The 17465-nt window shown below is 40.8% G+C and overlaps 1 protein-coding gene across 7 annotated transcripts in view; it reads left to right on the forward strand.

The window, feature by feature from the left end:
* Cul2 (cullin 2) overlaps positions 1-17132 on the forward strand; it is a 47271-nt gene extending 30139 nt beyond the window's left edge. For all 7 annotated transcript variants that reach the window (XM_031364853.1, XM_031364852.1, XM_031364857.1 and 4 more), the window contains 15 exons: positions 535-631; positions 719-829; positions 2514-2676; positions 4699-4823; positions 5746-5853; positions 6882-6941; positions 7645-7773; positions 7880-7966; positions 8315-8467; positions 8725-8802; positions 11353-11419; positions 12579-12781; positions 13152-13253; positions 15712-15828; positions 16565-17132. In XM_031364853.1, the coding sequence (XP_031220713.1) occupies positions 535-631; positions 719-829; positions 2514-2676; positions 4699-4823; positions 5746-5853; positions 6882-6941; positions 7645-7773; positions 7880-7966; positions 8315-8467; positions 8725-8802; positions 11353-11419; positions 12579-12781; positions 13152-13253; positions 15712-15828; positions 16565-16696 (1732 nt within the window). In that variant the 3' untranslated portion in view covers positions 16697-17132. The remainder of the gene's footprint in view (positions 1-534; positions 632-718; positions 830-2513; positions 2677-4698; positions 4824-5745; positions 5854-6881; positions 6942-7644; positions 7774-7879; positions 7967-8314; positions 8468-8724; positions 8803-11352; positions 11420-12578; positions 12782-13151; positions 13254-15711; positions 15829-16564) is intronic.
* Positions 17133-17465: the final 333 nt, after the last annotated feature.

The following is a 17465-nucleotide window of genomic DNA, read 5'->3' on the forward strand; positions in this document are numbered from 1 at the left end:
CCCCCCCCCCCAATTCAAATGCTATTTGATTTATTTGCTTCTATGTGATTGCTGAGGCTAGAACTTAAAAGTTATGTTAAGCTGTGTTAAGGAAAAAAAAAATAGAGAAAATCTTCATCCTTATTTGTCCCATACCTTAGAGAGGCTTCTTTCTTCCCATTGAGTTTCCCTTGCAGGTGCTGGGACTAAATGCGTGTGTCACCACACCTGGCTCATGCTTGCATTTTTTGTTTTTTTTTTTTAGATTTATTTATTATTATATGTAAGTACACTGTAGCTGTCTTCAGACGCACCAGAAGAGGGCATCAGATCTCATTACGGGCAGTTGTGAGCCACCATGTGGTTGCTGGGATTTGAACTCAGGGCCTTCGGAAGAGCAGTCAGTGCCCTTACCCGCTGAGCCATCTTGCCAGCCCTTATGCTTGCTTTTTAACTTGTATTTTTAGTTAGATTAGTAAGTTAGCAGCTGTGTAATGGAGTGCTTGAGTAGATATCTGAATATTCAAACATATTTTATGTTATCCTTTGTTTCAGTGATCGTGGTGGTGAAGACCCAAACCAGAAAGTAATCCATGGGGTTATTAACTCCTTTGTTCATGTTGAACAGTATAAGAAAAAATTTCCCTTAAAGGTAAAAAGCCTATTTCAAAACATGATGAGACCTGTATTTTCTGCAGTTGTTCCAGTTTTTACTAATACAATTTTAATTGATTTTCAGTTTTATCAGGGAATATTTGTGTCTCCCTTTCTGACTGAAACGGGAGAATATTACAAGCAAGAAGCTTCAAATTTATTACAAGAATCAAATTGTTCACAGTATATGGAAAAGGTAAACCCCTCTGTAGATTTACCTGTTGTACATCTTACAGTATTTCATCTAAGGGTGTCCATATTTAACATTGCTTTAGTGTAAAAGTTTCTGTTATATTGTTTCTCCTAAGGAAAAAATGCTATTTTAGTTACATTATTAAAATTAATATAATATAGGCCAGGTAGATTGCTCTGTGATTAAGAGCACATCCACCTCTTGTAGAGGGCCTGAGTTTAGTTCCTAGTATAACTACTTGTTCTCGGCCATTTAAGGAAATTCAGGTGAACCTGGGATACATACCACCCTGTTTCTAATATAAATAAATAAAATAAAAATATCAAGGTGGAAAGAAAAAGTGAAGGACAAATAAATTACTCTGAGTCATAGTTTGCTCTTGGTTTGCTCAGTGCTGAGCATGGTATCAAACCATCAGATGGGATTTTAAACCCTACTAATGTTTTCAAGAGTGGTAAAGAGTCATTATAAGGAGACATGAGAATTTTTACTAGATGTAAGTTTTCATTTCTTGATGTTTTGAGAGTGAGTCTTGCTCTGTATCCTAGAGTGACCTTTGAGTCACTGCAGTGCTGTGGCCCTCACCTCTGAGGCCTGGGGTTACAGAGACACCTCGCCGTCTGGCTTAGCCAGCTTCAGTTTGCAGGGTTAAGGTTCAGGCATTGTTATTGGATGATTTCTGTTAACTGGTTTAACTGAGAAGATAAACTACTCTAAAAGAACCAGCAAAACAACATAGCAAGCACCTTTTAAAATCTAGAGACCTTTATTTTCCTGGCTGGGTGGTGGTGATGCATACATTCAATCCCAGCATTTGGGAGGCAGAGGCAGGTGCATCTCTCTATGAAAATCTAGGGACCTTTATTTTTTTTCTAACTACCTATAACTCTTGGCTTTTCAGTAGAGTAGAGATCCGGGTGTTCCTTCCTCTTAGCCTCATTACCTGTTGTAATGATTTCCCTTCTTCTAGACTGACCAACCAGCAATCTTTAAAAAGTTTGCACATAACTTCTGCAGCTTTATATCAGAGTGGTTTCCTAATCTACACAATTGTACTATGTAGTCTTTAAGGCTAAAATACTGTAATTTTGTTTTGTTCGGGCAGTGGTGGCGCACACCTTTAATCCCAGCACTTGGGAGGCAGAGACAGGCAGATTTCTGAGTTCGAGGCCAGCCTGGTCTACAGAGTGAGTTTCAAGGTCAGCCAGGGATATACAGAGAAACCCTGTCTCAAAAAACAAGAAACAAAACAAAACAAAACAAAACAAAAAATTGTCCAGTTCTTTGCCTCCTATCTTCTTTAACTTTTCATTGACCTGTATTTTACTTGGATTTGGTTCCTTTTCATGCAGGTTAATCTTTAATAAAAGGTCTTCATTGACATAGTTGGGTCAGTATAAAAGTCTAATGTGACAGTTAAGGATTGTTTCTGTCATTTGTCGTCCTGATTTGTGTTGGGTTCCCAGTACACGTGGTTCGGGCTCGTGAGTGAAGGTAGTTAGAATGCAGCTGGGGCATGGAGGTGACAGAAGCTTAAGTCGATCTGAAATGACTAGTACATTTTGAGTTGAAACTGGTTTTGTAAAGCTTTTCTATAACCTTACCTGCATTCTCCAATAGGCATTAAGAGTTGGCTGATGTCAGACATTGCATCATAGATCATGATTATAAGGATGTGTTTCTGTAGGTTCTAGGTAGATTAAAAGATGAAGAAATTAGATGTCGAAAATATTTGCATCCAAGTTCATATACTAAAGTGATTCACGAGTGTCAGCAGCGGATGGTAGCAGACCACCTACAGTTCTTACATTCAGAGTGCCACAGCATCATTCGGCAAGAGAGGAAGAATGGTAAGCCTGCCCGGGGCCGGTGAGCAGAAATCAGACGACAAGGCCGGCTTTTCTGCTGTTTCTTCCACACTTTAATTAATACCCCTTGGTGTATTACATATTCCCTTAGGAGTACTGGTTAATGTTTTGGAAAAGCATTTTCAAGTATAAAAAGATGAGTTAGGAAAATGTGTTTGTGCTTTTGTATATCACAAGGGCTACTTTCCTTATGTACAGTAGGAGATCAAATCGGGAAGGATCAACAGGTGCTCAGTCTGCCTCACTTGAAAGCAAGGGTTCACTGAGATCAGCAATAAATAGGGACAACATTTGCTTCACTGCTGTTGTTTGTGTGTGTGTGACTTGGGATGAGGGTATAAATAGATGAAGCCATATTGCAACGCTAACACCGAGTACTGAAGCAATATATGTATGTATATTTCATGGCCCAGCAAGTCTTCCAGGTATGGGGCTCCTTCTCCTATACGTCTATGCATGTGTATACAAAAACATACAACAGTCTTCATAGCAGTAATGTTCCTTTAATGACTAGAAACAGTCACATGTACAGTGATGTATACACTATGGATTATTACAGAGTAGCCATGAGTACATGAAAACTAAACACAGCAGAGATGAGCCTTATGTTACACACACACACACACACACACACACACACACACACACGCATGGAAATCAGTAAAGAGAAAGAGTTGTGTAATTGTGTTCGTAGTTCAAGCCAGAGGAGTTGAGCCTGCGGCTGCTTTCCCTTACAGAGGAGCAGTAGTATTGGGAGATGGATGAAGGGCACTTCTAGGTATAGGTGATAGCTATTATTTTAGTGGGTGTGCATATTTGGGGTATTGTATGTTCATCTGTAATAATTCATGAAGCCATATGTGTACAGTTGTCTGCATGTACATTACATCTCAATAAGATGTTTAAGGCAGACACAGTACACAGTTCAGTGGCACGGGAGCTTTTTTGAAAAAGATTTATTCATTTATTTTTTATTTTATTTGCTTTGGTGTTTTGCCTGAATGTATGTATGACTGTGTGAAGGTGTGAACCACCATATAGGTGCTGGGAATTGAACTGTGGCTTCTGAAAGAGCAGCCAGTGCTCTTAACTACTGAGACATCTCTTTCCACCTTGCTGCTAGCTTCTCTGCTTAGAAGGATCTGCCCACAAGATTGACACAACCATAGCACCTTTAATAGAGTTTTCTACTACAGATATTATTTTAGGGTTTCTATCCCCGCACAAAACATCATGACCAAGAAGCAAGTTGGGGAGGAAAGGGTTTATTCAGCTTACTTCCACATGGCTGTTCATCACCAAAGGAAGTCAGGACTGGAACTCAAGCAGGTCAGGAAGCAGGAGCTGATGCAGAGGCCATGGAGGGATGTTGCTTACTGGCTTGCTTCCCTGGCTTGCTCAGCTTGCTTTCTTATAGAGCCCAAGACTTCCAGCCCAGGGATGGCACCACCCACAAGGGGCTCTCCTACCCTTGATCACTATTTGAGAAAATGCCTTATAGCTGGATCTCATGGAGGCATTTCCTCAAGGGAGGCTCCTTTCTCTGTGGTAACTCCAGCTTATGTCAAGTTGACATGCAAGACCAACCAGTACAGATATTCTTGCCCATGTTATTAATTACAATATAATTTCCCACTAATTTTCAAGTAACTGTAATAAAGTTGTGAAATATGTGGATTTGCTTTATGTACCAGAATAAAACACTTATACACTAGGATATGCTGTAGTTACCAGTAACACACACGTGCATAGCAGCACTTGAGTGAAAGGGGGACTAATATGAGTATTTTCTTGATTTTCCTCCTCCACCACTACATAGTAAGCAGAGCAACATTTGCCTTCTTTTGGGGAAGACGGCACAGCCGCTGGGGAGTGAGTTTGTAGGTTTGTGTTCAAGTGGCAGATGGCTTTTATCCACATACTCCTTCTAACCTGTACATTTAAGAACACATACTCCATAATAAGGTTCTTTGGGAAGTAAATAAACCCTTTTTTTCCTCTCAGACATGGCAAATATGTACGTCTTACTCCGTGCTGTGTCCAGTGGTTTACCTCATATGATTGAGGAGCTCCAAAAACACATCCACGATGAGGGCCTTAGAGCGACCAGTAACCTTACTCAGGAACACGTGAGTTGCCCAGGGGAGTTAGAATGCTTCCTCTTAGCGGGATGTATAGAGGGTTTGTGTTCTTTTAACATTGATGGGCTATAAAAGAGTTTCTCATGAAAAACTAAGGCATCTGTATTCTAATACTTTAAATCTTGAATTTACTGAGCTCTTCTTGGGATTAGAGCCATTGATCGGCTGCTTCTTCACGATACTGATTGGTACCTAGCATTTGTTAACCTTCTGACACGAAACGATTTGCCGTGTATATATAGTCATGTTGCTTTGTACGTGGCAGATTTTAAAACCTCCCCTGCCTCTATGCTTGCCATTCAAAATACCACAGTCAGATACCCTCCACTTGCCTAACCTTCATTTATCTGACATGGCCTTTGCTGCCTAGTGACCACGTACTGTTGCTGCTGTCACAAGGCATCTTCATAGTTTATTGCTAGGTTTGCAGATTCAAAGTGTTGAGTGACATTGAACAAAAATTAATTCTGCCCAACGACAACTTAATTCTCCAGGGTCTCATTCTCAGGCACATGCTTTCTCTTTTCAGAATTCATTCTAGTGTTGATGGCCCGGGACTTAGGGGTTCCCCTGTGACCCTTTCAGAATTCATTCTGGTGTTGATGGCCTGGGACTTAGGGATTCCCCTGTGACCCTTTCAGAATTTATTCTAGTGTTGATGACCTGGGACTTAGGGATTCCCCTGTGACCCTCAAGGCATGCTGTTCCAGCATAAGAGTGTGTGCTTTTACATGGCAGAGGGAAACTTTTAACACCAGTGTAACCAGAGATATGTAGTTGGGGGTATGGAGGAGTATAAGTATGATTTGAGTATATAAGTATAATAAGTATAAAGTATAAGTACTCTTTATCTAAATTTTGTTCTTGAAAATCTTAAAATGTGAACTTATACTTTGTATTTTGATTTTAGATGCCAACACTATTTGTGGAATCAGTTTTGGAAGTACATGGTAAATTCGTTCAACTTATCAACACTGTTTTGAATGGTGATCAGCATTTTATGAGTGCTTTAGATAAGGTAACTTTTAAACAAGTAATCCATGCATGTGGTCTGTCATGCGATTTTCTATAACCTGTCATGTACAGCTTGCAGTTGGGCATCTTTGTTAGGCATTCAAGTTTGAGATCCTTGAGACACTTCATAAACTATGAAGATGCCTTGTAACAGCAGCAACAATACGTGGTCACTAGGCAGCAAAGGCCATGTCAGATAAATGAAGACACTTGATGTACATTAAACAACCAGTTTAAATTTGAGAATCTAAGTTTTAAAGTAGTAAAATGAACCTTAGTGTCTTATGTCAGTATTACTGAGTTATTAGTGACCTGGTGTGCATAATTCTAATGTTCTTTAGGACTGGTCCTTTGTTAGAGCCCTGGCAGTGACAGGACTGTATTTCTCTATAACCTATACCACATTTAGGCTGTATTCATTCTTGGTTTGAAAGAACAGGAATTTGAGTTGATATTTCACATAAGAAATTCACTTTTGCTTTGTGACATAGTCATCTTTCTGCCAGTGTGATAGAACACAGAGCTAAGCAGAATGTATTTTTTTAACTCAGGGTTTCACAAGTTTCTTCCTAACTAATTGTCTGTGTTGCTTTGGGCTTCTCATAGTACATGAAGATGTTCACCTAATGGTGACCCAAAGAAGCCCAGGGAGAAGGAAAAGCAGCTCCCATCCCCAGGTTGCTGGGCATATCTCAGCCTCCAGCACCCATGTAAAAACAATGGCATGATAGTGTAATCCTAGTGCTAGAGAGGGGCTGGGACCATAGGGCTTGCGGCCCAGCTAGCTTATACTCTACGTCCCATGACAGAATGAAGCTTTTGAAGAACAATAGCTAAGGTAGACCTTGCCTTCATTTGTGTGTATGCATCTTTATGTGAACACCTATACATTACACACTGGGTAGAGAGAAAGAGGTAGCTGAACTGTGGGTGTAATAGACGCAGACCTGACAGCTGATCCTCAGCTACCTACCTACCCGTGTGCCTTTGTCTACTTGTGGGAACTAATCACTGGGCTGTTTTCTTGTTTAGGCCCTTACATCTGTTGTAAATTACAGAGAACCCAAGTCTGTTTGCAAAGCACCTGAACTGGTAAGTTTAGTTGCTTGCAGGTAATCTCATGCAAAGTTGGTAAAGGGAAGTTATTAGAATGGTAAATTAATTTGTGTACTTATTTTCAGAATATGAAAATTGTTCTGCACAATTGAATATATATTCAAATTTATGTTCAGAATGCATTAAACCATGTGCCCTTTTTTAACCAAAGGAGAAAATATTTCAGAGATGATAGTCCTGTTAAAAAGGCATGTGAACCGTTCATTTCATTATGCTGGTTAGGCTTTTTTTTCTTAGTTCTAGTGTCTTGTGTTTTTAAAACTTAGCTGATCATGCATGTTTTACATTCATAATTTTTGTTTTGTTTTGTTTTTCGAGACAGGGTTTCTCTGTGTAGCCCTGGCTGTCCTGGAGCTCACTTTGTAGACCAGGCTGGGCTCGAACTCAGAAATCCGCCTGCCTCTGCCTCCCAAGTGCTGGGATTAAAGGCATGCGCCACCACTGCCCAGCTACATTCATAATTTTAAAGCGTAACTTTAGGATGTAGCAGCTTTCAGCGTCTGTTGAGCCACTTTTGCTTTGCTTTTGTCTCATTGCTGGTAACCGTTTACTGGCTTGTTTCCATGTTTATGCCCTTCCATCTGTTCTAAGTGACATACCTATGAGGCTTTGTGTTGCTGCCTTTGAAGTGTCTGTCTGAAGGGTCCTTTGTAAGATGCATTACCACTTTCTCTTTGAGCTTGCTAAGTACTGTGACAACTTGCTAAAGAAGTCAGCAAAGGGAATGACTGAGAATGAAGTGGAGGACAAGCTCACTAGCTTCATCACAGTTTTCAAGTACATCGATGACAAGGACGTCTTTCAGAAGGTGGGCCGAACAGCACTCACAGTTAGCACACAGTTAGATCACAGTTAGCAGCTTCACTCTCCTTTGAATTTCAAGTCACAAAGTAACCATTCCCATTTTCCTACAGTTCTATGCAAGAATGCTAGCAAAACGCCTAATTCACGGGTTGTCTATGTCTATGGATTCTGAAGAAGCCATGATCAATAAATTAAAGGTAACAGAAATCTCCAGTGTGATAGGTAATGCCATAGAAACCATTGTAGCAACAGCCAAGTATGCTCATTATATGCAATGACTGCAAACTTCACAGCAGTCATTGAATGTATACACACAGCAGGCTGTGTGAGTGGTCAGGCATGAGTGGATTTGTGTAGTGTTGGGTGTCAGTATGAGATTCAAAGGGCCAGAGGTCTCCAGTGATTTAGGATGAGCTTCAAGTTCAGTATTAATAAAAAAATAATAATAATACAAATAAAATGAAAAAAACCCCTCTCAGTCTCCTAATTGATCCCTGGCTGATCATTCTCAGTTTAGGTTATATGCTTTGCAACTTGTTTTCCAGCAAGCCTGTGGTTATGAGTTTACCAGCAAGCTGCATCGAATGTACACAGACATGAGTGTCAGCGCTGATCTCAACAATAAGTTCAACAATTTCATCAGAAACCAAGACACCGTGATTGATTTGGGGATTAGTTTCCAAATATACGTCCTTCAGGTATGATAGTACTTTTTTTCTAGATTTATGAATCATTTCAACAATGTGATATAAAAGGCTAGCAAATGATGCCTGATAACATTTGGTCAGCTATTGAGTTGTGGACCACACTTTACAGACTTGGAGTAAAATGGGTCCTGATGTGAGGGGCATAGCACTGCCAGAATTCCAAGAGAGAGAAGACGTCTCAGCAGCTCGCTACTGAAGTGCTTCTCGCAAAGCACTGTTCAACTTTTTATCTCACTGTTCCTTTTTAGGCTGGTGCATGGCCGCTCACTCAGGCTCCTTCGTCCACATTTGCGATCCCTCAAGAGTTAGAAAAAAGTGTACAGATGGTAAGTGTGCCAGGAAGGCAACAGTAAACAAAGGCATTGTAGTGACTCCTTATGTGTGTGTGTGATGTGTGTGTGTGTGTAGTGTGTGGTGTATGTGTAGTGTGTGATGTGTGTGTGTATGTGTGGTGTGTGTGTGTGATGTGTGTGTGATGTATGTGTATATGTGTGGTGTGCATGTGTGATGTGTGTGTGATGTATGTGTATATGTGTGGTATGTGTGCGTGATGTGTGTATGATGTATGTGTGTGATGTGTGTGTGTAGTGTGTGATGTGTGTGGTGTGTGTGTGATGTGTGTGTAATGTGTGATGTGTGTGTGTGATGTGTGTGTGTGTAACGTGTGATGTGTGTGTGTGTGTGTGTGTGATGTGTATGTGATGTGTGTAGTGTGTATTTCATTTGGGGCTTATTTGTGATATATAGTAACTCTACTATTTTATGAAAGTTTAGGGATAATGTGGTGGTGGCTCAGTGGGGTGATGGCACTTGCTTGGTGAAGCCTGACATGCTGGATTCAGTCTTTACACCTCACGTGACTGATGGAGAGAACCAGCTCCCATGAGTCGTCATGTGTGGCCCTCGCATGAACAACATACCACCATTCCAAATACATAGTTAAACAAGTAAATAAATGTGTATTATTTTAGAAAAAAGAGAAAGCTTCAAAATCATTCTACTTTTCCATTTGAACTTTGAGGCCATGTTTAGGCTTTATATAGTCATGGTAATTTTCCTGTAATTGAGGCAAGTATTATGTATAAGCTGAGATACGAAAACATAATATGTGGAAGCTACATGTTGAAGTGAAAAATCTCTAAAGTGGAATAGAAATCCTGAAGACTGACCTGCTCCAGGTTGTCTGTGAGTACATTCTGTGCACAGGAATGTACAAATACATAAACGTAGTTTTTAAATTAAAGGTAGGGTTGTAGGTCACGAAGAAACTTTGGGTTCTACCCCAGCACAAATATATTTTAGGACAATTGTCCTTTATACATCAGTCTAGCCAAGGAATTTTTTTCTTTTTTCTTTTTTTTTCAAGACAGGGTTTCTTTGTGTACCCTGGCTGTCCTGGAACTCACTGTGTAGACCAGGCTGGGCTCCAACTCAGAAATCTGCCTGTCTCTGTCTCCCAAGTGCTGGGATTAAAGGTGTGCGCCACCACTGCTCAGCAAGCCAAATAATTTTTTAAATCCCTAAGCTTTAATAAAAAAAAAATTTAAGGAAGTTTTTTCAAGGTTTATTTATTATGTATACAGCATTCTGCCAGCCTATATACCTGCAGGCCAGAAGAGGGAACCAGATCTCATTATAGATGGTTATGAGCCACCAATATAGTTGCTGGGAATTGAACTCAAGACCTCAGAAGTCAGATGAGGTTGTGGGGATCCCCTGGAACTGGAGTTGTGAGCAATTTATAAGCCATTTCTTGTGGGTTCTGTGAGCCAGAATGTCATTTGCAGTTGGAATATGCATTGTCAACTTCTGACTCTTGTCCATACAGTTATAAAGTTAAATGTACTAATACCAGCAAAAGGCAGTGGATAGAGAGACACCTTGAGCCCTAAAGCTTTGTTCATGTGAATGTTTACATGACTGTCATGGACCCCACTTTGTATTCACTACAGCATATACATGGGCCAGCCTGTCAGTTATGGGAGCTATGTCCTGGTAAATGTAGGTATGGTTTTCATGTTGAAATGTATGTGATGGTATATTTGGTCTTTAAATAGAATATATTGATAAAAGGTTAGTGTATTAATATAGGTTAATATTGCTATTGATTTATTTCTGATTTTATACAACGAAGTAAAATTAGCTGGTATTGGTTTGGGAAGTATAGATAAGCTGTAACTAAAGAGTTGGTATAGGACTGAGGCTCAGGGCTGAGGTGGGGTGAGGAGACTGCAGCTCAGACATGAGGACTGTGAGGACCCGAGTTTACATTCCAGCACCCAGTGCTGTGCACAGAGAAAATGCAAAGACACCGGGGAGTCCTGGCTGGCCGGTGCAGCCCTCAGAGCAAGCTCCAGATTCAGTGAAGCCCTCTCTCAAAATAATGTGGAGAAATGCTTGAGTATGGCATGCCCATGTTAACTTTACCCTTTACATACATATACACAAAAACTGGGCTAAATAACATGCTGACATATCATAGCAACTTAAACTGTAGAAGAGAAATGTTTCAGAGCCACGTCTGCTCTGCATGGGCAGTCGGTTGCCTGGGTTACTCTGCCCGCCCCTTTTTAGTGCTGTTTCCCAGCATGGCCTCAGACCATGGGTTCAAGTGAGCCTGGGTCAGCTTTGAATGTCTCTGGGACTGTGGGTGTGCACCATGGTGCTTGGATAGGGTGATCTATGTGCAAGGACCAGAGCAGCAAGTTGCTGCAGACTCAGCAGAGGCACCCACATGGCCAGGGGCTAGGCATGATCTGCAGCAGGTGCTCTGGACAAGGCTTTCATTAGTGGGCTAAGATGCGTTAACCTTTACAGTATATACTAAAGGAGTCTCAGGACCTTAAAATAGCTTTGACATCTCTCTCTTTCAACAGTTTGAATTGTTTTATAGCCAGCATTTCAGTGGAAGGAAGCTGACCTGGTTACACTATCTCTGTACAGGTAAAGAATGATTACTTATACTCGTTTAATGATATTTATGTCATTGTGTTCCTTTAGAATGTTAATCCCTGTCTTCTAATTCTAGTTTTTAATCCACTTTCCACCACCTCCCTTTCTGGTATCGTTAAGGAACTATATAATCCTGATAATGTTCACTTTAAGACATTCTTTGAGTTTTATAATGACAGTATGTTTTTGCAGCCAATCATTTTATAGATATTAGACAGTTTGTTTAGAAAAGCAGACTGATGGGTAATTTATTTTCGAATAGCCATTCTCCAGAGTTTCCTCAGCCGTGTCCACCGACCTCTATTTAAAATACTGTAAGAATGCCTTCCTTCTCGGTTCCCTGGAGATGATTAGCCAAAGCAAAGGCTTCAGGAAGGGCTGTGGAGAAGCATCCACAGGCCACTTCCAGGGGATCTGATACCCTCTTCAGGTTTCCACAGGAACCAGGCACATATGTCGTGCAGATAGACATGCAAGCAAAACGCCCACACACATAAAATTATAAACAAAAAAGAAATGATATAAGGAAGTCGATCCTGGTGCTGTGACCTTTATTAGGAAGCCTGCTTTTACCTTAAAAAGGCTGATCCTCAGTACCAGTGTCATTGGCTTTGTGTGACTGGCTTGTATCTTACACTATGATTTATTAGTAGTACTGCATTGTGCAAGGTTATTAAATACATTGAGTGTTCTGATTTTCTTCCTACATGTGAAATATGTTTGATCTTTACATTTTCATCTTTAATTTCAAGCCTGTGTGTGTGTGTGTAGGAATCGGTTCTCTTCCACAGTGTGGTTCCCAGGGTTGAACGTAAGTGGTCATACTTAGAGGACACACATAGTTAGAGCTCCCAGCTGTCTCTCTGTCCACTCAGCTCTGATTTTGCTGCCTCTCCCTCCCACCACTTCTGCTTCAGCTCTCCTGTTGCTATTTATCTAAATTCACTGCTTAGACTCTGACAAGGTTGTAATAGGTCAGCTGTTACTATATACTACATACTTGCTACTTCAATATCAACATCCCATGTCCTCGAGGCAAGAACTTTCAGATTCCTTTACATTGCTTTATTTTTTTAAGGAAAACAATCCAGAATTCAAATGGAAAAACTTGGGATAATTACTGTACTGTCAATTTTTGTTTTAATTGTAGGTGAAGTTAAAATGAACTATTTGGGAAAACCATATGTAGCTATGGTTACAACCTATCAAATGGCAGTTCTTCTTGCCTTTAACAATAGTGAAACTGTCAGCTACAAAGAACTTCAAGACAGCACCCAGATGAATGAAAAGGAGCTGACCAAAACAATCAAGTCGTTACTTGATGTGAAAATGATTAACCATGATTCAGAAAAGGTAACCAACCTTCCCAAGGGATTTCAGCCCTTAGCAGGTAGGGGCTCTTGTATGGGATATTGGCAGTTTTAAGGCTTGTGTTATTCATAGGACTCTGTAAGTTAGCTTTGCAACTTTCCCAGGAGAAAAGGCCATTGGCTTTTCCAAAAATAAAAAAAACACTATTGTGGGCTAATTGGCTACATCAGAGCCTTGGCAGCAAGGGTCCTCTAGAGTCAGCTCACTTGTTAGTATTGTGGTTACTGCAGCAGTGTCAGACAGAAGATAGTATATATAATGGCTGGGCCTTAAAATAGCTACTTCCTAAATAGAAACTGAATAACATTCTGGTAAATGTGAAACCAGAAAAAACATTTTGTTTTAAATATAGGAAGATATCGATGCAGAATCTTCATTTTCATTAAATATGAACTTCAGCAGTAAGAGAACAAAGTTTAAGATTACTACGTCAATGCAGAAGGATACACCACAAGTAAGTATTGGTTTGAATGCCGCCATCTCTTCTAGAAATACTTAGGCAGTGTGTCGAATGAGTCTGTTTTATACCAAGATCTAGCAAACCTCTGCACTCTAAAATTAATAACATGATAATGCTTTTCTGGCTTATTCTTGCAGTTGTTGGCCTTATTATCTGCCAGTATGTTAGGGTTTAAAAAATAAGCAGCTTAGGCAAGACAGATCCAGCTCAGTTATTTACTCATTAATTAGCACATATCAATTATAGGTAGTTGTGGTTTTATCGTGATATTTTTACGTGTGCATAAAATATATTTCTCTCCTCCCTCTCTTACTCCACTGCTGCCACCTTCTGCCCAGTCAGCCCCTCTACTTTGTTTTTCTTTTCATGACTCCATGAATTGATTTCAGATTACTTAAAGGAACTTGGGCAGTTTAACAGTGCCTACACTTCTGCCTTAAGTTAGGGTTTTACTGCTGTGAACAGACACCATGACCAAGGCAACTCTTATAAGAACATTTAATTGGGGCTGGCTTACAGGTTCAGAGGTTCAGTCCATTATCATCAAGGCAGGAACATGGCAGCGGCCAGGCAGGCATGCTGCAGGAGGAGCTGAGAGTTCTACATCTTCATCTGAAAGCTGATATCAGAATACTGGCTTCCAGGCAGCCAGGATGAGAGTCTTAAAGCCCACGCCCACAGTGACACACCTACTCCAACAGGGCCACACCTTCGATTAGTGCCACTCCCTGGACCGAGCATATACTAGCCATCACAACTACTGAGCAAAATGCTTCTTCCTTTCTTTTCTTTTTTCCAAAATGCTTCTTTGTTAGCAAACATTAGCTGTATATGAGGTGGAGCTGGTGAGTGAGTAAGGAAAAGACAGTATATGAACATGAATGAATGAGTGAATAAATGTTAAGGATTGAATGAAAACTTCAAATGGGCTATGTGAATGCTCTGCCAGAGAGCTGTATCCCCAGTCGCATGTTTTATTTTAAAACATACTTAGGGCTTGTGAGAGTAACTCAAAGGTAGAATGCCTGCCTCAAAGAAGGGAAGGCAGGAACGGTAGGAGGGTTAGCCTTTCTTTGCCTTCTCTTTAAAAATGCCCTTCTTGATGTGATATAATTTCGTGCTTAAAACTGATTTTATAAAAGAAAATCTTAGGAAATACTTATCAAACATATGATGAATGCATAGCTTGTCCTGAACAGGTTGGCCTGTTGAGCCAGTAGGAGTGGGGTTGATACTTTTAGATGTAGTCATGTGACTAGCTTTTGACTGAATTCAGCTGTGATCGTTGCTTTGGTGTGGAATGGGGTTTATTCAAAGACTTTCCTAACTGCCTTTTGTGCTCAGTGTGGGATGGGAAGTAGATATCAGGCCCTCTGGAAGAACTGTTCCATGGGGGAGACGTGCATATTAATTGCCATGTGTCTTGAACTGTAATGAGACCAAGATCTCCTTTTCTGTAGAATGAACAATCTGAGGGATTTGTGTTTAAAAGCTGTACTGTCCCTAATCCTCTGGCATAGTCTGCCTCTGTGCATGCCTCAAGCCCTTGTTTTTCAGCAGTGATGACACTTTTCTGGCCTGTCTTCTCTGTCTTCTTTGAATGAGACTGAGGACCTCCCCACTCAGTCCTCAGCCGCAGCCTAGCCATTTTGTGCACTGAGAGCTAGTCATTGCACCTGGCTACAACTTCATCTGAGAGGATCTTGACACAGAGGTTTACTGCTAAGACAACAGTCTTAAAATATTGTTCTGTGCAACTTAAGTCCTTTTTTTTTATTGTGTATTCATATTGCATTATAGTTTAGAATAGTGTAAACTACAAAAGTGACCTATCTTTGTACTCACAAACCTATAATCCACTAGAGGTGTTACAGGAGGATTGTGGTATTGGCACAGCCCTAGTACATATTTTATTGTAGTCGTTGCTGCTCTTTCTTGGATTGTGTCGAGCACTGTATGTGTTTGGTAGTCAAAGGTCAGTTTTGGGTGTGGTTTCTTGAAGCTATTGTTCCTCCACTCCTCCCCCTCCTCCCTTTTTATTTTGAGGTAGCATTTTTGTCCTGGTTTACCACAGGCTGAGTAGTCGAGGCTGCCTGACCTGCAGCAGCACTAACACTGATGACAGCACGCCTGGCCCTTTTCCACAGGTGCTGGTCATAGAACTCTGCCATGCTTAGATAGCGTGGAAAGCACTTCACTGGCCAGGCTAACTCCCTAGCCCCCTGAGTACGTGATTTGTTTTTTTAAGACTGTTTTGGTTTGTTTTACCCGCAAGTTTGTGCACCTTATTCACTCCTGAGGCAAGAGTCTGGAGGGAGGGGCTTGTCCACAGAGTGAAGGCTGGAAACCAAGCCTGATCTCCTAGAGTGCAGCCAGCAGTCTCATCTGATGAACCATCAGTGACAGTGTCCTCTTTGTGGGGGATCCCCACCCCCATTTTTCATAAAAATAGGAACTGGAACAGACGAGAAGTGCTGTGGATGAGGACCGGAAAATGTATCTTCAAGCTGCTATCGTCCGTATCATGAAAGCACGCAAGGTGCTTCGGCACAATGCCCTCATTCAAGAGGTAAGGGAGAAGCTCTGGGCTTGCTTTGGGGCTAGACCGTGTTAATGTTGAGGCACGACTAACGCCGGCCAAATAGCATAAAGAAATGTTTGTTTTAAAGAGTTCTCAAATTTTCAAAATTTCAGTTTAAGAGATGACTTAGCTAGGTTTGAACTAGAAATCCTCAACTTCCCAAGTTGTTAAATGGTCTTCCCATCTGGAGACAGGCCGCTTCAACGAATGCTCTTTCATTCTGTTTATGCACAAATATTTGGGACGAGCATCCCAGGGTTGCTCAGCAGTGCAGAGCTCTCAACATGCACTGAAAGAAAGGTTTATAGCATTAAGAAAAAGCATTGGAGTGAAAGTAGCATTAGCACCAAGTAGACATGGAGCGTATAGGATATGTGGGTAGGCGACGTTGGTAACTTCACTATGTGTGTGTAAGCTTTACTATTTTGCCATATCTTATTCTGTGCTTTATTTCCTCTCTAATGCAACTGTCAGGTGCTTCTTTTACTGTGTACACACACTTCACTGTTGTCATCATGTAGGGACTGGTAGGTGTCACACAGTGATGTGCTACCTGCTCTGTTGGGTCTGTCTGTTACAAAACCCTGTTTTCAGGTCAACATTCACCGCCCTTTTCCTTTAGATAGGTCTGTTGAAGCCGAAATGTGAGGCACCTTACAACCAATTGGAAATGGATGCTTTTGCTGATTAACTTGAATAGTTTGACTCCCTGTCTCTTTCACAGGTAATCAGCCAGTCAAGAGCCAGGTTCAATCCTAGTATCAGCATGATTAAGAAGTGCATAGAAGTTCTGATAGACAAGCAGTACATCGAGCGCAGCCAAGCATCTGCAGATGAATACAGTTATGTCGCGTGACACCTTCTCCTGGTGCGGGTGTGAGGTCATTGCCATCCCCATTTGGTGAGCTCCTGTGGGAGAAAGCAGGCCTGTGCCTCCATACTTTGGTCGTCTGGCAGCCCCTGTTTTTCTGCTGTTTACAACATCACCAGTGCCACGTCATGAGCGTCAGAGAAAATGCCTAGAGATATTTCAAGCTCATGTCATTATGACGTTTCTTAAAACTTTATTAAAAGAATGAGTGAAGTATTGCTGAAATGTGGAATTTGGTTGGGTACCATGCTTTCTCCCCTTCACGTTTGCAGTTGATGTGTTTTTTTTTTTAAATGTATCTTAAAGGACATAAATAAAAACTTAAATATTGTAATATGACAGATAACCTAATAATTGTATCTACATTAAAATGACAAACATGATGTTGCTGCTTGTCAAATAAAAAAATAAATAAACATAATGCCTTTTTCTATGTTGACGGAATATCAGGTTGGAAGGAAAACAAGACATTTGTAAATGCCCATGAGTCACCTGAGCAGCCAACAGCATTTCGTCATTTCGTCTTGGAGATGAATTCACTTGGGCTCCCATCTACCCTTCAATTAAAACTCCCAGGGTTCTCATTTTGAATACCTAAGACTGTGAATTTGAGGTAATAGCATAAGCAGTTTTTGCATTTTGAGGAGATCTAATTCTGTCTGGTTTTGGTAATGTGCTATACCACAGAAATGGAGTAGTGGTTACTGTGAAGTGACTTCTAGGCTGGCAGAAAAGAACTGCTCACTCTTGACAG

Source organism: Mastomys coucha, unplaced genomic scaffold, assembly GCF_008632895.1.
Source record: "Mastomys coucha isolate ucsf_1 unplaced genomic scaffold, UCSF_Mcou_1 pScaffold13, whole genome shotgun sequence".
NCBI classification, from domain to species: Eukaryota; Metazoa; Chordata; class Mammalia; order Rodentia; family Muridae; genus Mastomys; species Mastomys coucha.